Source organism: Sus scrofa, chromosome 5 (genome assembly GCF_054392235.1).
Source record: "Sus scrofa isolate SSC_HxYL_T2T_F1_AM1 chromosome 5, Sscrofa_HxYL_maternal_Yorkshire_Landrace_v2.0, whole genome shotgun sequence".
Classification (NCBI taxonomy): Eukaryota; Metazoa; Chordata; class Mammalia; order Artiodactyla; family Suidae; genus Sus; species Sus scrofa.
The window spans coordinates 21,317,671-21,337,817 of NC_139387.1; the positions used below are offsets into that span (position 1 = coordinate 21,317,671).

The window sequence follows — 20,147 nt, forward strand, 5'->3', positions numbered from 1 at the left end:
AACAGGAGCAATGCCTTCCTTTTGGCTCAAGCTACAGTGGTGGCTGCTTTGGAGGGAGGTCTCCGCAGTGGAAACCTCCTCCCACTTCCAAGGCTGGCACCTTAGCCCAGTACCCCAGGCTCCATGCTGCCCCACCCCAGGGGCTAAACCCTTCCCTTCCCCATTAGTTTGCCCCCTCCTGCAACTGCAGTATCCCCAAGCCAGAGCCCCCACTTGAGACAAAAGTCCCTCCCTCCTCTCTTCTCGCTGGAGGTGGCCAGCATGCCAAGGCACTGCCAAGGCGCCAGGAGGCAGCCCTGGCAGGGGTGTGTGTGGGGGGGAGGAGAGGGAGATGTGTGGGGGGGTGTCCCTCCCCTGCCCACCAAGGTCTAAGAGCCAGAGGTCTTGACCTTCTTTGCTCTAGACACTCCTCGTGATAAGAACACATTTTATTAGAATAGTTATACATATCATATAAATATATTTGTCCAACTACAGGGAGGGGAGGGAGACGGTGGAGGGAAGCTCTTATTGCTGAGGGGGGACCTGGAGAGGGAGGGAGGGAGGGAGGGCTGGGAAGTGGGGACACCTGGGACCATTTGTCCCCCCATCTCTCACAGAAGGCACAAATGCATTATTGATTTCCATGTGAGGACTGGGGGTGGGGGGCGGGTAGGAGAGAGGGACAGGAGATAGATCACAGAAAACCTCCAAAATACAAAAGAAACCTCCAAACTTAATATCTACTGGTGTGGGAAAGGCTGGATGGGAGCAGAAGGCAGTGGGGCACGGAAGGAGGAACCAGGGCAGCTCAGAACCGGAAATGACCTGGAGACGTCATGATATCAAGGGGGGCCCCAGAAAAAACTCTGGTAAACAAACATGGACCCCAAACAAGGGAGGGTGTGGCGCCCCAGGAACTGGCTTCAGGGCATGGGAGAGTGTGTGTGAGTGTGTGAGTGTGCGTGCAGTGGTGGGGGGGGGACAGTGGCAGGTGTGAGTGACAGAGCAACCAGGGCCAGGAGGGGGAGATTCCACCCCCCTGGAGAAGGCTTCCTCTATCTTGGTTCCTCCAAAACCGCTTTCAGGGGGTGAACTCAGCCACTGCTTCCAAGAAGGAGTCGCTGCCTGGACAGAAGAGCCAGGAAGGAGAGGGTGAAGCTGGAGAGCTTGGATGAAACCACACACGAGCGGTTCTCTGGCAACAGAATATCATGGAGCTGAGCATGTGGGAAGAGAGGCGTGACACCTAAGCGTAGGGCGATGCATGAGTGTGTGCATGTGTGTGTAAGTGTGTACTTGTGCATGTACTGGGGAGGGGGATCACTCGAAGGTGAAGGGGTCCTGGGTGCTGAAGAAGAAGTGTCCGTCCATGTGGTGCTCCAGGCCATCCTTCTCGCTCTCAGCTGGGAAGCGCTCCTTACAAATGGGGCACTCCTTCCATGGGGGGGTGGCAGGGCCCCCAGGGCCGGCCTCTGACAAGGGACCCACCGCAAAGCCACTAGAGAGAGACGGGGGAGAGGGGAGGGTCAGTGCTCGGCTGCTGTCCTGGCTTGCAGACCTCGGCGAGGGGGACCCACACACCTGGGCTCCCAGTGACCCTGTTCCCAACGCAGCGTCCTGGGGCCTCCCTCTTTCAGCCTCTCTCTCTTTCTCCGCCCCGCAATGGAAGCCTTAGTTTCCCGGCTCCCTGTGCCCTCTTTTCTTCGGGCCCTGCTGGTCGCTCTAGTACAGAGCCCATCCCCCAAGCTCCTGCTCTCCTCCCTCCATCTCCGTCTGCTGCCTAATGAGGCTGAAAATGAGTCTGACATCGTCCTTCATCTTCCTGCTCCAGCCTGGAAGGATGACAGCATCACCCCTCCCGGCCCTGAGCCCATCTCCCGTGCAGGCAAAGCTGGGGGCTGGATGCTAAAACCTCTCTGCCCCCTGCCCCTGCTGTCCCCTCTTGCCCTGGGGGGAGAAAAGGGAAGGCAGGGGGGCAATCTGATACCTGAATCCCCCGCCCAAGAGGGCCCGCAGGGAGGACAGCATCTCAGGGGGGACCAGATGGAGGCTGGACCCCCATCTTCTCTCTATTCCTGTCCCTAGGGGCCTTGGTCACCTCCCTTCCTCCCCCAATGGCGCCTACATACTTACCCGGTGGTAGGGGAAGGGGTAGGGGCAGGAGAGAGGGGATGCAGGGCAATTTGGGCTCCTCGGAAGATGGTGCTAGAACAACACAGAAGCCAGTTAAAGGCGGGACCTCTGAGTGAGTGCACGCGTGCATTGGGCGGAATGGGGGAGGATCACTTGAAGGCACCTATGATTTGGGGCGGTGGGTCACTTTCTGTGTCAACCACAACTGTATCTCCTCTTTTTTCTCTTTTTTTCTTTTGGCTGCACCCAGCACACAGAAGTTCCCAGGCCAGGGATCGAACCCGTGCCACAGCAGCAACCTGAGCCACTGCAGTGACAACACCAGATCCTTTAACCTGCTGCACCACAGGAGAACTCCTCTCCTCTTGGCTGGGACTGTTCACCTGGATGCCCTTCCCGTGGGCATCCTCCCACCTTCCTGCCACCCTCTCTCTCTGGCACTCACCTGGCCATGTCATAGAAGGCACTGCCCAGTTCCGGAAGTAGCAGGTTGGCCTCCTCACCGCCACTCTGCACAGCTGCCATCAGGACTGATTTCTCATCTTCAGCCTCCTGGGCACCAAAGGGATAGGGTTGAGTTTGGGGTGCTGACCCAAGACGGGGGAGCAGCTCACTGGGCCAGGTGAGGGAAGAACAGTGTGGACTGGGATTGTTCACGGAGGCCCGTGGTAAGAGTGGGCAGAAGGGTTTTGATGGGGGCCGGTGGACAAGAAGAGAATGAGCGTGGGGAGGAGGGGCTGGCAGCGGTGAGGCTACTGAGCGAGACTGGGTTTTGGGCTGGTATCCACTGGGTGGCCTTGGAGAGGGCCTGGGCCTGCCTCCGCTCCCCTAAGAACAAAGACAGCCCCGTACGGCTAAGACTCCCTGCTCTGGAGGCTGGGCCACTTGGGTTTGGTCCTGCCCCTGCTCCATGTCCCCTCTCTGCTCACCGAGTCAGAGCTACTGTCCTCGGCTGGCCCTGAGAGGTGGGGAGCAATGGGAGCTGGCTGGCTGATGACAACCAGGGGAGAAGCCTCTCGTGGCCCCGCAGGGGAGGAGTCGGGGTCTCCACGCTCACACAGGCCATAGGGCGGGAGCCTCATGTCTTCTGGAGACTCGTCCTCCGAGTCTGACAGAGCCACCGGGCAGCCTGCAGGCGAGGGAGGGGGCACAGAAGAAAGAGGGACACGGCGTTAGAGGGTGGGATCAGCTCTGGATTCTTGGAAGAGGGATACAGTTAAACTAATCAGGGTCTGGGGCTGGGGAAGGAAAAAGACAAAACGGAGAAGGCAGAGGCAGCTCCCAGAGGGGGTACGTGGAGCTTTCCCATCACGGGGAGTAGAACGGGGGAGAGGCAGCATAAGACGGGGGTGCGAGTGGGGGTCGGGGAGGGTGGGATGTGTACAGACTCAGGCCTGCAGCGGCCTCCTCGTCCTCTGTGGCAGGGTCCTCACTCCACTTCTCGTCTGCCACCTTCTCCAGGCGGGCCTCCAGCTTTCTCATGTACTCCAGCAGTTCCTGGAGGTGGGAAGGAAAGAGGTGAGAGAGAGAGGCTGGGAAGACGGGAACCGTGCAGCCCTGCAGGGGCTTCCCTGGCGTCCAGGAAGAACTCTGCATTCCTCGGGATTAGATGCCTTCGCCAAACGTTAAGGAAGATCATCACCCCCACCCACCCCCCTGGAGTCCTGTCACCCCTTCTTGCCCCAGCAACCCTGCCCTGTCCCGCCAAGTCAGCTAATAAGAGGATCCACAGTCCCAGTTGTAGCCTCTTACAGATACCGGCGTTTAAGTCAGGAAGTGACAAGAAGATACAAAGCTTCTTGCCCTCACATCCTCCACTCTGGCGTCCGGGGGCCCTGAGTTATGGCTTCTCACCTGCTTCTCCTCCTGAAGCTGCTCCTTCTCCTTCTGGAGCACGCGCAGGGCCGACCGCAGCTCCGTCAGCTCCCGCTTACTCTCTGACAACTGCACCTGCGGGGAGAGGGCCAGATGGAATCTGGAGCCTGCAATGGACCTCCCAGAACCTGGGCTCTAGGAACCTGGACACGACAATCTAGAACCACGACCCTCTGGGCCCACCCCGACACACACAGGGGAGGCCCTGTCACTCTTCTGTGATTCCTTGTCTTGTCCCCCACTTATCTGAGTCCTAGTCTCCGCCTCTTGAGGGGCAACCTGAGTGACTGCCTCTGGGCTGGGGTCATAGCAGGGGCACTCCAGAGTTCTCCCAAGTCATCCCTACTGGGCCCAGAATGTGTACCCAGAGCTGAAAGGGACACGGCAACACGGTCTCGGGCGTGCATGGGGGATGGCGGCCAACAGAGATGCGAACACCTAGCACTTGGGGGGAGCCTGTGGCCCAGATAGGAAGGGGCGCCGATGCCCCGGGATGTGCTGGCGCGGGACCCTCAGGTGGCCGGGCACCTCACCAGGCTAGAGTCCTTTTCCCGGGCCAGTTCAGTCTTGAACGCTTGGTTCTGGGTCTTCTCCTCCTGCACTGCCTTTTCCAGTCGCAGTATCTCCGCACTCAGCTTCAGGATCTTGTCCTTCTCTGCCTAGGAGGCGCCGAAAAGGAACACGGGAGGGTAAAGGTGAAGGAAAAGGGAGGCGGCTGGCAAGAGCACCGGCCTCGCTGTGTCTCTTCCTCATTTAAGGGGGTATTTTGGAGCGGCTTCCCCTTCTTGCCTTCCTCATTCTCTGTGAGCCCCACTCCCAAGAAGAGGAAGGCCCCCCCAACCCCTGCCTCCGGCCAGTGAAGGCGATCAGGAATGGGCAGCACAGCAGGGCCGGGTGCCTAGAGTGATGAATGTCTGAATCAACATGATAACCACGGCAGGTGCTGCGGGGAGCAGGATCTGGCCACTCCACCCAGGGAGGGGCCGCACCTAGTGGTGCATGTACCTCGCTCACAGCCCCTCCCCACCCCTAGTCCTCGGAGCTTCTCACCCCCGTTTCTCTCCTCTCAGGGGATCCGACCACACAGGGGTTGGGGTGGGGGCAGGAGGTAGCAGCCAGGGGGTCCCCCCAGCCCTCTACCTCCACACTCTGCAGCAACCCCGCTCGCTCCTTGCTCCACTGGCTCTTCTCCTCCTTCAAGTGCAGACTGAGCTCGGCCAGCCTGCCGTTGACTCCGGCCACTTCCAGGCGGCTGCGGTGCAGCTCGGCTATGGTGCGGTCCCTGGCTCCCGCTGTGCTGGCCAGCTCCTCCCCAAGAAGGGTGGCTTTCTGCTGGCTCGAGGCTGCAAGCTCCTGGGCCCCTCGAAGCTGCTCCTTCAGGGGCTCCAACTCAGCCTCAGGAGAAAGGAGGAGATGGGATCAGGGGTCCCAGTGAGTCACTTGAGAAGCATGACGGCAGCCAGGCTCCTGCCTCTCCCCCACCGCATCAGGACTCAGGCCTGGGTTGCTGAGGCTTGAGCCATGTCTCTTCCCCCAGACCCATCAACAGCCAGCTCTTGGAACATTCTCTACTTCCGCTGCCCAGGGGCTTCACTCACCACCCGCTGCTGGGCCTGGCCCAGAGTGTCCTTCATCTGGGCCACCTTGTCCTTCAGTCTCTGGGCCTGAGCGCTCTGCTCCTCCTGCCGGCCCTTGGCCTCCTGCAGCTCCAAATTCAAGCGACGGTTCTCCTGTTGTGCCATCTGGAGCTCGGCCTGATGAAGGAGGAGAGAAGGTGAGGAAAAGTAGATGTATTTGGGGGTGGCCAGGGGGGTGGGCCTCTGTGATGAGAGGCCAGGGTTCCACTCCTCAGATTTAACACACACTGGAGCATTGGGCCCTGGCCAGCCCTTCTTGGGTTCTGAAGGCCAAGTGACCCAATCCTGACCAACCCAGCGTCTCCAGTGGCACAGCCTGGGATCTTACTCAAGTCTAGGCTTCCTATGCCCTATCTCTGCTTCCCCACTTACTTAGTTATTCTTTCGGCTTTGTCCGTGGCATCGAACCCACCCCACAGCTGTAGTGACAATGTGGGATCCTTAACCCGCTGTGCCGGAAGAACTCCCTCAAACTTTCTTTCAGATCAAAACTCAATCTGGGTGTCCTGCAGGTCCCCCGCACTCAGCACATTCTACCTCCTACTCCACCCTGGTCCTTGCCGCTGCTGTTTCTGTCCATGGTACTATTTTCTAAGACTTCAGGCTGTATACCCTGGTGCCATACATAGCTTCTGTTCTCTCCCTAGCAGCCCATAGGATGGATGATTTTTTTTTTTTTTTTTTTTTGCTTTTTAGGACTACACCTGAGGAATATGTAAGTTCCCAGGTTAGGGGCTGAATTGGAGCTGCAGCTGCTGGTCTACACCACAGCCACAGCAACATAGGATCCGAGTCTGTGAATCACACCACCGCTCATAGCAATGTTGGATCCTTAACCCGCTGATCGAGGCCAGGGATCAGACCTGCATACTCATGGATACTGGTTGGGTTCATTACTGTTGGGCCACAACTGGAACTCCAGAATGGATGCTTCTTCAACCTCCATCTTGTTCACAGTCATTTTCTCTTTTCTACTGTTGCCATGATCTCGTTAGCTTGGGCTTTGATCATTTCTTGCTTGGACTGCTGAAAATCGTTAATTTTCTCCAAGGCAATCACTTTTTTGGGGGGGGCGGGCATGCCCAGGAGATATGAAAGTTTCTGGGCCAGGGATCGAACCCATAGCAGTGACAATGCTGGATCCTTAACCCAGTGCACCACAAGGGAACTCCCCATGAGTCGATCACTTTAATCTTTTTAGGTACACATACTCCACTTGAAAATCATCCATCGAGTTCCAGTCATGGCTCAGTGGTTAACGAATCCGACTAGGAACCATGGGGTTGCAGGTTTGATCCCTGCCCTTGCTCAGTGGGTTAACGATCCGGCGTTGCCGTGAGCTGTGGTGTAGGTCGCAGACGCGGCTCGGATCCCGTGTTGCTGTGGCTCTGGCGTAGGCCTCCGATAGACCCCTAGCCTGGGAACCTCCATATGCCACAGGAGCGGCCCTAGAAAAGGCAAAAAGACACACACAAAAAAATCATCCGTGCCTCTCACTACTTAGCAGATAAAGTCTAAACTCAAGACAAACCTAGGCCTTACTTCAAACTCTACGCCCACACATTCAACTGCCCTGAGTGTTCTAGATGCTATGCCTTCGCTCATGCTTCTTCTTGTCCTAGGATGGTCTCCCTTTCATCTCAAATTCTACCTGCTCTTTCCTACTGAGCAAATGGTTTTCAAACCATCTTCCGCAGAAGCCTAGGGTTCTGATGAAGCCATTTAGAGATTCTGCAAATATCTGGTTTCAACTTCTCCTAAATTATGAAAAATTAGGTTAAAAAAACAATGTACAAACTCACAAGTTAACACACTGGAGACCATCAATCCACTCATGTGCATCCAGGTTAATTCATTTTTGTGCAAACCTCAGGAGAAAGTTTCCATCATATTTTTTCTTTTTTGTCCTTTTGTCTTTTTAGGGCCCCACCCAAGGCATATGGAGGTTCCCAGGCTAGGGGTCAAATCAGAGCTCTAGCCACTGGCCTACACCACAGCCACAGTAACGCCAGATCTGAGCCACGTCTGTGCCCTACCCCACAGCTCACTGCAACACTGGATCCTTGACCCACTGAGTGAGGCCAGGGATCGAACCCTCATCTTCATGGATGCTAGTCAGGTCCGTTAACCACTGAGCTACGATGGGAACTCCCATTGATCATATTTTCTATTGAAGTGAAGAGCAAACAGATCGCAAGGTAGACAGCTTAAAAATTGTTATCATTTGCATCTGCTTCTGCATGAGACTCAGGGTGCTCAGGGTGCTCTGAATACTGCACAACCCCAACAGGTTACAGAAACACATTAGCTGCTGAGGCTCACAGAACAGTCCTCCATAACCTCCAATTTCAAAGTTTGGTATAGCTCAAACTACCTAATTGCTTTTGTTACTTTATAAGTAAATGTTGAATTTATAAAAGTAAATTTAGAGTAATAATACATGGCTCTTACTCATTCAGTGAGGTTCCACCTAAGATGTAATTAGGGTGGCGGGGAGGAAAAGTTTCTACTGCTAAAAAAGTTTGAACATGCCAAGCTAGTTTATGCCCTTTTTAAAAGCCTTTTTTTTTTTTTTTTTTTTGTCTTTTTTAGGGCCGCTTCGCATGGCATATGGAGGTTCCCAAGCTAGGGGTCTAATCGGAGCTGTAGACGCCGGCCTACGCCAGAGCCACAGCAACGTGGGATCTGAGCCACGTCTGTGACCTACACCACAGCTCAAGGCAACGCCAGATCCTTAACCCACTGAGCGAGGCCAGGGAATGGAACCTGCAACCTCATGGTTCCTAGTCGGATTCGTTAACCACTGCGCCACGACGGGAAATCCTAAAAGCCTTTTCTAATGTCCCTACCCAGATGTGCTGACATCCACCTCTGTGGGGAATCTTGACACTTTATTATTATATGTCTCTGGTGACGTTATTTTCCACTTTGACTAATCCCAACATTCCCCAGGAGAGTGCACACAGTGTCTTTTCTACATTTTTATCCCCTTTAGAGTTCAGCAGTCAGAAGGGACTCAGTAAACACTGGAGAGACAACTGAGAAAGCAAACCAGCTCTGAGCCCTTACCTCGCTTTGCTCCTTGTCTGCCTGGACTTCCTTCAGCTGCCCAAGGAGCTTCTCTTGTTCCCGAGTCAGGGCCTTCACCGCGTCTCTAACCCTGTGAGTGGTGGATGCAATGTCAGGTAACAGATCACCAGAGAAGGACGGAAGGACTCCGACTTTTCTGTTGGGGCTCCTCTAGACCAGGCCTCCACTTCTCTCTGGGATGCTCAAATCCCCACAACAAGATGATCCAGTTCTAAGCCCCAAGTACCCAAGATTCCTGGTTTCAGAGCATGATCCAGAATAAACAGTTGTTCTTTTATCTTTATGAATCACTTTTGCTTTTCTTTTTGGCCACACCGGCAACATATAGAAGTTCCCAGGCCAGGAACTGCAGCTGTGGCAATGTCAGATCCTTAACCCAAGGGCTTGGGTTGGAGAGAGAACCAGCACCTCCACAGAGACAAGCCAGATTATTAACCCACTGCCCCATAGTGGGAACTCCTCTGTATGTATTATTTTATTTATTTATTTATTTATTTATTTTGTCTTTTTGCCCCCTCTTGAGCCGTTCCTGAGGCATATGGAGGTTCCCAGGCTAGGGATCCAATCGGAGCTGTAGCCGCTGGCCCACGCCACAGCCACAGCAATGCGGGATCCTTAACCCACTGAGCAAGGCCAGGGATTGAACCCGCAACCCCATGGTTCCCAGTCGGATTCCTCAACCACTGCGCCACAATGGGAACTCCGATACGTATTATTTTAAGGGATGTTCTGCTGGTGGCTTCCCAGTTTGCACTAAATCTAGACTAGAATCTAGCCTTTTCTAGAAAAGGAGCAGTCATTATTGATGATAAACTTTTTTTGGGGTGGGGCTCTTGCATGCAGTGGCTTTATGTAGGATCTCAGTTCCCAGACCAGGGGTTGATCCTGGGCTGCAGTGGTGAAAGTGCTGAGTCCTGACCACTAGACCACCAGGGAACTCCCAATAAACTTTTTTTTTTTTTTTGTCTTTTGGCCTTTTCTAGGGCCGCACCCGTGGCATATGGAGATTCCCAGGCTAGGGGTCTAATCTGAGCCGTAGCCATCGGCCTACACCAGAGCCTACAGCAACTCAGGATCCGAGCCGCGTCTGCAACCTACACCACAGCTCATGGCAATGCTGGATCCTTAACCCACTGAGCAAGGCCAGGGATCGAACCCGCAACCTCATGGTTCCTAGTTGGATTCGACAGGAACTCCCCTCAATAAACTTTTGATCAGAAGTTGGCAGATATTTTCTGTAAAAGGCCTAATGGAAAATATTTTAGGTTCTGCAAGCCATTGGAGTGTGGAAGCAGTCATAGACAATACGTAAATGAATGAACATGGCTGGTCCCATAAAACTTTATTTATGAACAATGGAGTTAAATTTCATATGATTTTCATATCACAAAATATTATTTTTTTGTTTTACAATCATTAAAAATTGTCAAGGGAGTTCTCTGGTAGCCTAGTGGTTAAGGACTCAGTGTTCTCACTGTTATGGCTCTGGTTACTGCTGTGGCTTGGGTTTGATCCCTATCCTGAGAACTTCTGCATGCTCTGGCCAAAAACAAAAAAAATTGTCTAAACCATTCTTACCTTTGTGGGCTATACAAAACTATGTGGCAGGCCAGGAGTTCCTGTCCTGGCTCAGTGGTAATGAATCCCACTAGCATCCATGAGGACGTGGGTTTGATGCCTGTTCTTGCTCAGGGGGTTAATGACCTGACATTGCTATGAGCTGTGGGGTAGGTCAGATCTAGCATTGCTGTGGCTGTGGTGTAGGATGGCAGCTGCAGCTCTGATTCGACCCCTAGCCTGGGAACCTCCATATGCATGGGTGTGGCCATTAAAAAAAAAAAAACAACTATGTGGCAGGCTGGATTTGGCACGTGGGCCATAGTTTGTTGACCCCTTGTGTAGACAGTCCCTGATCTTTTCCAGATGCTCGGTTTTTTTTTTTTGGTCTTTTTGCCATTTCTTGGGCCACTCCTGTGGCATATGGAGGTTCCCAGGCTAGGGGTCTAATCGGAGCTGAGCTGCCAGCCTACGCCAGAGCCACAGCAACGTGGGATCCGAGCCGCGTCTGCGACCCACACCACAGCTCACACGGCAATGCCGGATCGTTAACCCACTGAGCAAGGGCAGGGATCGAACCCACAACCTCATGGTCCCTAGTTGGATTCGTTAACCACTGCGCCACGACGGGAACTCCCAGATGCTCGGTTTGATCCCTACTTTTCTATTTCGTGATTTAGAACCTAGACATTTAGTATCTCGCCAGGGCAAGACTAACATATCCTAGACTGAAGAAGCCTCAGGGATCAACCCTCCTTTTACACCTGGTCTTGGATAGCATGCCTTTGCCTTTAAAGAGTTTTTTTTTTTTTTAAACGAAAACATCAGGAGTTCCCGTCGTGGCTCAGTGGTTAACGAATCCGACTAGCAACCATGAGGTTGCAGGTTCAATACCTGGCCTTGCTTGGTGGGTTAAGGATCCAGCATTGCCGTGGCTCTGGCATAGGCCGGCAGCTACAGCTCCGATTACACCCCTAGCCTGGGAATCTCCATATGCTGTGGGTGCAGCCCTAGAAAAGGCAAAAAAATAAAATGAAACAAAATAAAGATAAAAATAAATAAAATTAAAAAAACCCCATCAAATCTATACCAGGGATGAATGAAAGAAACTTAATTATGTCATTTGATGTAAAAATCTGAAGGACTAGAATGAGAGGTGGCCAATATTTGTGCTATTTGGTAGAAATAATAGTTGTCTGGCAGAAGAAATTTATTTCATGTGGCTCCAAAGGTCTAAACCAGGACCAGTGAGTGAAAGTTATAGAAGGGTAGTTACGTTATAAAAGAAATAAAAATGATAGCTGTCTGACGTTGAAAAGAGGCTGCTGGAGTTGACCTGCAGTACACCAGGTTAAGGATCTGGTGTTGTCACCACAGCAGCTTGGGTCGCTGCTGCGATGCAGGTTTGATCTCTGGCCCTGAAACTTCCGCAGGCCATGGGTGCAACCATAAAAAAGAAAAAAAAAAAAAGAAAGAAAGAAAGAGGCTACCTTTTGAGGTAGTGATCTTCTCTCACATACCCTCTTAAATACCTTACATTCCTCCCATTGCTAAGATTCTATGATTTGTACCTTTTTTCAGGGCAGAGATCCGTAACATTTCTGAATCACCAGTTCTAACATTTCCTAATAGAGAGAACAGAGTCTAATCTCATGCTTTGCTGGGGTAAAATCTGAAATCCATCCTCTCCTATCTTGCCTTGGCCATTCCGTCCATTCTCTTCTTCCAGTCCTCCACCCCTAGCTCCTGCTTAGTATCTGCCGCACAATAAACAGTAACCACGAGTACTTCTCAAGGAATACAGAACAGGTTAGGAAATATGGAAGACAGCTTGGCAGAAAAAGATAGCCCCAATAAGTAGAATACCGTGAGTGAGGCTGAGAAGGGAAGGAGAAACCATGTGAGATGGAAAGCAAGTTTGTTTTTTTTTGTTTGTTTGTTTTTTTGTCTCTTTGTCTTTTTTAGGGCCGTACCCATGGCATACGGAGGTTCCCAGGCTAGGGGTCTAATTGGAGCTAAAGCTGCCGGCCACAGCCACAGCCACAGTCATGCCAGATCCAAGCCACGTCTGCGACCTATACCACAGCCCATGGCAACGCCAGATCCTTAACCCACTGAATGGGGCCAGGGACCGAACCTACAACCTCATGGTTCCTAGTTGGATTCGTTTCCGCTGCGCAATGACAGGAACTCCAGAGAGCAGGTTTTGCGTGCCTGAAATGGGAGGCTGGGGTTCCAGGGTGACAGGAAGGGAAGGGAAATAGTGGGGTTCGAGGAGGTCCCCTCACCTGTCCAGCTCCACCTCCTTCGTCAGCACTTTCTCACTGATGGTCTGGATGTCCTCTTCCAGCTCCAGGATGCGGGCCACGTGGTCTCCCTGTTGCCGGCTCAGGATGTCCCTCTCTTCCGTGAGCTCGCCATGGGACCGGGCAAGCCCCTGGAATTAAGGTTCCCCAGGAAGGGAGAAGGTGAGACTCATCTCTCAAAGAGTGGAGCAAAGGCTTCGGAGGAGGATTCCTGCGTTCGACTATCCACTTCCTACCTGGTCACCTTCCTTGTAAAAGAAACATTCCCTTCCTGGTGCTTATGGCCACCTCCATCCTAACTCAGCATTCCTGTGATCCAAGAACTTGAGTCTCACTACAAATTTGGGACATAGCTCCTGTCATAACCAGTTTAAGCCTATTTGTGACGTCTTAAACTTGTAGGTTTTTTTTTTTCTTTTTTTTGGTTTTTTTGGGGCCACACCCATGGCACATGTAAGTTCCCAGGCTAGGGGTCAAATCAGAGCTGTAGCTGATGGCCTACACCACAGTCACAGCAATGCCAGATCCGAGCCGCATCTGTGACCTACACCACAGTTCACGGCAATGCGGGATCCTTAACCCACTGAGCAAGGCCAGGGATCGAACCTGCATCCTCATGGATACTAGGCACATTCGTTTCTGCTGAGCTACAACAGTAACTCCCAAATCTGTATCTTTGATGTCAGAATCATCTGAACAGCCCACTAACATCTCCCCTGGGTTCAGATTTTGGACCCCAAGTGTATATCCAAGCCCCTCCCTCCAAAGGCCCAACCCCCACCTTATACTGCTCCGAAAGCTCCGCATGCTCCTGCCTGGCGGTTGCCAGGGCCGTCTCAAGCTCCTGTACTCGGCTCCTCAGCTCCGTCACCTGCCCCTCCAGCTGCAGCTTCAGCTGCATCAGGTCATTCCTCTCTTGCTGGCTTTCATCCAGCTGGTTCTACAGGGTACAAGATGAGAAGGGGGGGGGGTTCTGCCCATGAAGTGCCCATTGCGAGGTCCCATCCCCACCACTCTGCAGATACCTTTCAGGGCTGGGAAGTTATCAGTCCAGGCTAGGAGGAGGTGTCAGGAGAGGCCTGGTAGGCGACTGAATCCATCAGATACACCAGCTCATGGCACTCTAACTGCCCAACCCCTTACCTCTTCCCACCCAAGGCCTGGCCCCTCCTTTGCCCAGCAATTGCAGGAACCCCTCATCTGGTGAAGTCTTTTTCAATTCACACAGACAAAGCAGATGGCTCCCCTCATTTTACCATTCCTGTCCTGAAGTCAGACAGATCTGCATTTGTCTTTTGTGTGTGTGTGTGTGTGTGTGTGTGTTTTAGGGCCACATTTGCTGCATATGGAAGTTCCCAGGATAGGGATCGAATCGGAGCTGTAGCTGCCGGCCTACATCACAGCTGGTGGCCTACACCACAGCCACAGCAATGCAGGGTCCCAGCTGAATTTGTGACCTACAGCACAGCTCTGGCAACACTGGACCCCTGACCCACTGAGGGAGGCCAGGGATGGAACCCGTGTCCTCACAGAACGGGAACCCCCAGATGTGGGTTTAAATATCCAATACAATGTTTACTAGTGAGGTGACTTTGAACAAGTCACTGAACTTCTCTGAGTCTCTCTCCTCATCTGTAACATGATCCTTCAGCCTGGGCTGCTGTAAGTTTTTTTTTTTTTTTTCTGAGCAGTATTAGTCCTTAAACTTTATTGAGCATTTACTCTGTGCTGGGCATTATCTCACAAACACCTCCAAACAACCAACTAGAGAGTTTTTTTTTTTGTTTTTTGTTTTGTCTTTTTGCTGTTTCTTGGGCTGCTCCCATGGCATATGGAGGTTCCCAGGCTAGGGGTCTAATTGGAGCTGTAGCTGCCAGTCTACACCAGAGCCACAGCAACTTGGGATCTGAGCCGCGTCTGCGACCTACACCACAGCTTACGGCAATGCCGCATCGTTAACCCACTGAGCAAGGGCAGGGATCGAACCCGAAACCTTGTGGTTCCTAGTCGGATTTGTTAACCACCGCGCCACAACGGGAACTCCCTGCTGTAAGGTTTATATGAGCACAATGAATAAAAACAGAACAGAACAGTGGGTAGGAGCTCACCCATCTCTGATTTACGTAAGATATAAACATCTTCTTTCTATTCTTGTGTTGATTGCACGTGTTTAGAAGGTTCCAGGGGGCAGGAGTTTGTTGAAATCACAAACTACTTGTTCCTACTTTTTGAGCCTTCCTCAGGCCTGTCCTCTTGTCTGGGGCATGGACTCCCTCCCCACCTGGCCCTGTTCTCATCTTCCTCCAGGAAGTCCTCCTTGCTAACATCTGCCTCCACGTCCTAATTCTTCTTTATTCAGTCCAACAGAAAAATGATAGAAGCTACATATATCATCAAAAAATTTTGGAGTTCCCGTTGTGGCGCAGCAGAAGCAAATCCGACTGGGAACCATGAGGTTGCGAGTTCAATCTCTGGCCTCGCTCAGTGTGTTAAGGATCTGGCATTGCCATGAGCTGTGCTGTAGGTCACAGACACAGCTTGGATCTGGCATTGCTGTGGCTGTGGTGCTGGCAGCTATAGCTTCAATTGGACCCCTGGCCTGGGAACCTCCAAATGCCTCAGGTGCAGCCCTAAAAAAAGCAAAAGAAAAAAAAATTTTTTTCAAGTAGACACTTAAGAAAAATACTAAGAAATATGTGGAATTCATTTTAACAATATTTTATCTAACCCAGTCTGTCCAAAATGTTATCATCTCAACATTTAATCAATATAAAGAATTACTGAAATCTTTTACATTCTTTTAAAAATTTTTAATTATGTGCACGCACATGCATGCGTGCATGCATGCATGTATTTTTTTGGCTGTGGCATGCAGTGGCTTAATGTGGGATCACAATTTCTAGACCAAGGAGTGAACTTGGGCTGCAGCAGTGAAAGAGCCAAGGGACTAGACCACCAGGAAATTCATTCTTTTTTTAAAAAAAATACTATGTTTCTTATTCATACAGTGGATCTCAATTTACACCCATCACATTTCAAGTGCTCAAGAGCCACGTGTGGGTAGTGGCTCCGGTCACTGGGTGGTACAGGTCTGGGTCGACCTATCTGCTCTCACTCCTCACTCGTTCTGGAAGCAGCTCTCATCCTCCCCTTCCTTGGAACATTCCTTCCCCAAGCAGCCTCCCTCTACCCTTGGCATCTTCCCTGAGGGCCCAGGGCAGGATGTAGCCTTGAGGGAAGGAAGGCAAAAAATGTTCTTATGAAATCTTGGGTGACACTGGCTTGTGGGTGGCTTGCTCTCCTACCCTACGTGTCCATGTCTGTCTGTGTTGGACTGAGACTGTCGTGAAGGCAAGGCCTTGGGTAATTCCCACTGAGGTCTTTGGTTGAGGCTACAGTGAGGGGCGGGTGAAGCGGGAAGGGGCCCCTTATGATGCTATCCTCCTGCGCCCTAGCCCGGGAGTAGCTCTGTTGTTCTGTTCTCACCTGCAGCACAGTTGCTTTGGGGACAACCAGCAGGATGTCAGAGCCCCCGTCAGTCTCCTCCAGGGTCACCAGTTCATCCATGGGCCGGGGCTCGCGGAACTGGAAAGGGGGGCTCTGCCCACACACCCGGCCCTGGCGGTTCACATACCGGAACTGGTAGAGCTGGGCTCCCGGTTTGGGCAGGTAGCTGGCTGCGGGAAGAAGAACAGACCCAGGACCTCAAGGGCGCAGCAGGTCCCCCCTTCCTTGGTGTGTCTTATCATCAAGGGGTTCCAGTGCCTTGCTCCCTGTGCCACAGACTGCTTTCCTCTCCCCTCTGCCTCCCACAGGCTCTTTCTGATCCCTGAGATACTCTTCTCCTTCTTTTCTGCCTAGCCCTCTCTTTCCCAAACCTACTCTCTTCAGTAACAACAACACAATACCAGTTACCACTTACGGGTAATGGTGTCCATTATGTACCAGGCATTTTGCTAACAGCTCTATCTGTATCATTTAAAATCTTTATATTGACCCTGCACGCCTGGCATCGCCTTTTACTGTTTTTTTTTTTTTTTTTTTTTTTTTTTTTTGTGTATGTGTGTTTTAGGGCTACACCAGCGGCACATGGAAGTTCCCAAGCTAGCAGCTGAATCGGAGCTGCAGCTGCCAGCCTATGCCACAGCCATGGCAACGTTGGATCCTTAACCCAGTGAATGAGGTCAGGGATTGATCCCGTGTCCTCATGGATACTAGTTGGATTTGTAACTGCTGAGCCACAACAGGAACTCCCACCTTTTACTGTTAAGATACAGAGAAGATAAGTAACTTGCGAAAGGTCGAACAGCTTGTTAAGTATTAGTGCTGAGATTCGAACCCAGGTCTTTCAGAACTGAATGACCATCTTTTGGTTAATATAAGATGCCACTTTTCTCTCTTCCCCAGCCTCTAATTCCACATTCCGTAGGAGGCGGGATTAGTGGCCCTCAACAGTTCCTTCCCTGCCTGAATCCCTGAATCTGTGAAAATCCCATGATTCTGTATCTGCTGAGCCCACCACTGTCTTCCAAACTTCCACCCCCTTACTCGTCCCTCCCGGTTTTCCACCTTCCCTTGTACCTTGGAACTGGACACTGGTGTGGATGGGGGAACCATCAGTTACACCTTCAGGCACCGAGGACCACACAAACGTGTGGTAATCCCGAACGCAGGCAGCCTCCACCTGTGAAAGCCCACCGTGGGAGAGGGGTATGGTGATGGCACCACCAGCTGTGAGCGGGGAAAAGGGCAGGGGACCGGGGGCGGGGAGGATGGTGTTGCAGTGGCAAGGATGTGAGAGACGGGAAGGTGGAGGGATGGTGCGTCAGGAAAGAGCAAGGCTAAGACGGGGAGAAGATGGGCTTTGCTCACACAGATGGCCTCTGTCATCTGTGACATCTTTCTCCCTTCTTTTCTGCCATCATGAGATTGAGGAGCCAGGAGCCAAATCGTTCCCAAATCACTCCAACCAACCCGTGGCCCCTAAACCTGAGCCAAAAGGGTTCCAGGGATACCTTGAAGATGCCAATCCAGTCGCTGGCACTGGGCACGGTGCCTGGGGGAAGTGTGTAGTGACACTCCACCTTGGTGTTGGGAATGTAGGTCCGGGCTACGTTCAGAAAGCTGACTCCACCCCGGGATGGTGCCCGGCTTAGTGATGATTCTTCCATTCTGCCCTCCAGATGTCTGCCCTCCTATGAAATAACGATTTAATACCCTAAAGTCTCTCTCCTCCACCTCTCTGCCCCCCTCCCAACTCTGTCCCTACTTACCCCCAGCTCCTGCCACAATACCTAGAGGTATAGGTACATCTGGTTTCCAGCCCCTGAGGGTTATAGGACCCTTTAAAGGTATCAATCTTAGTCTTGAGGGCACAGGTCTGGCCTTCTGGGTCAGATTCCATCCTGTCTCCCACTGAAACTTCTCTGATCACAGACCCCCTCCTAGAGGGATCGCTCTAATTTCGAGACTCCCTCTTCACAGGTGCATTGACCAAACCTCAGTCTCTGCCTCCCTTAGTCTTGCCTTTTCCATCTCTTAACAGTCTTGAACGTTCCAAATGCTTCAGCCTCATCTTTTCGTCCCATTTCCCACCCACCCATCTTCTGACACTTGAATTCAAACTCCAAATGAGGTGCAGCGCCCCGGCATCCTGAATGGGTCTCCTTGCCCACTCAAGCTCTACCCGGGAATGATTTATGACACCTGAACTTATCCCTGAAAGGAATGAGTGAGTCTTCAGAGCTGGAATAAGGCTGGGGGAACGAATAGCCCAGTTCCCAAGCCCCTGACCTCTCATTTTTCTGTCTCTCAGTCATCTACCATGGATTAAAAAAAAAAAAAAAAAAAAAGCTTGCACTCTCATCCAAGAGACAAAGCAAAAAGGAGGATATAAGGAAAGACAGGTTTTCAATCATTACTCCAGGAAGTCAAGAATGCTGGAGGCGGCTGCTTCAAGGGTGGAGTGAAACACTCAGCAGGAACGTGGTGCTGTGGGGAGATGGAATGTGGGGGCCTGGAGCCAGGAAAGCCCCACCCCTGGGGCAGGGACAGACTGAAGTAAGGGGCCTTGGGATGGGGAAAGGTACACATGATGTTGAGAGAAGGAAAGAGAGTTCCAAAAGAACCTCACATTCTTCTCTTCAGGTCTTGCCAGGAGCAGGGTTAGAAATCTACTGGTCTGACTCTATGTGAACCCAGCTCTCGTATTTCCCTACCCATTTTCTCTCTGCTCCCCTAAGCCTTAATTCCAAGTGCCTTAATCCTTCCAGCTGCTCAGATTGGTAGTTGGAGGCATGCTATAGGAGGGATTGAGAGGAAGAGATGTTCCAAGCTAGGTGGGGAAAATTCACTGGAAAGAATGGGGGTGGGACGAAGAAGGATAACAATCAAGAGAATCCTCAGGCCAGGCCTGTGAGATGGCCCTTGTCATTTCTCCTCTCTAGCTCACTAATCTTCCTCCTGTGTCAGCCACAGGCACTAGTCATATGCACGCCCCCAAACACCACAAACCCACACTGAGGCTGAAGTCAGGTGGGTAGAGACTTTAAAAGAAGACAAAAACGCCTTAGAGAAGGCAAGATGGGCCAGCTCTACAGAAAGAAGCTACTTCTTCCTCCAAAATAGAGACTGAATTGAGGACAAGAGGTTTCTCTGAATTTTTATCTCTGAAAAATCCTTACTTAAAACCAGCCCATGTTTTTTCTAAATACAATTCTTCTGGCTTTCCAGGAGGGGGTGAATTGTCCTCAAAGATCTAAGCCGGGGGAACCCCATATACTCCCTACAAAAAAAATTCCTAACAGCTGGAAATATCCCCAGGCCTGAAAGAGAGCACTGGGCACCTGAAGTGTGTATGTGTAGCCTGATTCGGTTGTTTGCTTTGCGCGGGGGGGGGGGGGGGTGTCTCATCCCCCCACGCTGTAGGGCTTCAGAGTTCTTTTGACATTCTACACCTTGTAATGTTTTCCTTCAGGAATTCAGTGGCATAAAGGCCTTTAGATTGAGGTGGGGCGGAGGGTGGCTGGGGGAGAGGGGAACGGGAAGGTTTGTGAGGCCAAGTCTTGCCTGGCTGAGAATAAGCAGACTTCGGCCTCCCTCAACTCCCTTAAGCGTTTCAAGCTTTATAAAGAAGGACTGAGATGGAGGCGAGAACAGTGACTGGGTATCCCCTTGATCACGGCCCCCCTGAGACCAAGAACTCTCAAAACTGTGGGGGTGGTTTCTCCAGTACGGAAAGTGTTAACACCCAAACGCTCCTCCACCCGCCTTTACCGGTTCCCTTAGATGATCCTTTCACAGGCTTGAAAGTGGGGTGGCCCCCCATAAAACCGCCCCCAAATTAGGCCAAGTTTCTTACCCCACAGACGGATCAGCTGTTCCCTCACCTTTCACCAACAACAAAAACAGCACTCCGACTCCAGGAGGGGAGGGAGAAGGGTGGACGCGAGGGCTTCTGGGGTTTGTGGTTCCTCCGAGCCTTTTTGCCGGCGAGCCAGTGCGGATCTAGGACTACATAACCCAGGAGTCTGTGCGCAAGGAGGGCGGAGTAGAGGGCGGCCGCGGG

General features: G+C 52.0%; 1 protein-coding gene across 4 annotated transcripts; it reads right to left on the reverse strand.

Moving 5' to 3' along the window:
• Window positions 1–413: 413 nt before the first annotated feature.
• Window positions 414–19,988, reverse strand: CALCOCO1 (calcium binding and coiled-coil domain 1). Of its 4 annotated transcripts, none has more exons than XM_021091721.2 (16): window positions 19,941–19,988; window positions 17,596–17,772; window positions 17,162–17,264; window positions 16,067–16,257; window positions 13,362–13,520; window positions 12,563–12,711; window positions 8,697–8,787; window positions 5,589–5,744; window positions 5,131–5,385; window positions 4,524–4,649; window positions 3,970–4,065; window positions 3,504–3,612; window positions 3,045–3,244; window positions 2,561–2,667; window positions 2,116–2,187; window positions 414–1,480 (listed from the first exon to the last, which is right to left on the reverse strand). In XM_021091721.2, exons 2-16 carry the CDS (start codon window positions 17,749–17,751, stop codon window positions 1,303–1,305), a joined length of 2,148 nt encoding a protein of 715 aa, XP_020947380.1. In that variant the 5' UTR covers window positions 17,752–17,772; window positions 19,941–19,988; the 3' UTR covers window positions 414–1,302. The 4 variants fall into 4 exon arrangements, with proteins under 4 accessions (XP_020947380.1, XP_020947379.1, XP_020947382.1 ...); XM_021091720.2 differs by having other exon boundaries at window positions 17,596–17,775; XM_021091723.2 differs by lacking the exon at window positions 2,116–2,187.
• Between the last annotated feature and the right edge of the window lie 159 nt (window positions 19,989–20,147).

What these genes read in the sequence shown, in the direction of transcription:
- CALCOCO1 (XM_021091721.2), bottom strand. Translation starts at nt 17,751, where the DNA reads ATGGAAGAATCATCACTAAGCCGGGCACCATCCCGGGGTGGAGTCAGC. An exon ending in CAGACAAGGAGCAAAGCGAG is followed by an intron (nt 5,745 to 8,696) that starts GTAAGGGCTCAG and finishes CTCCTTCATCAG; the next exon opens with GCCGAGCTCCAGATGGCACA. An exon ending in GCCTTCTATGACATGGCCAG is followed by an intron (nt 2,188 to 2,560) that starts GTGAGTGCCAGA and finishes GTGTTGTTCTAG; the next exon opens with CACCATCTTCCGAGGAGCCC.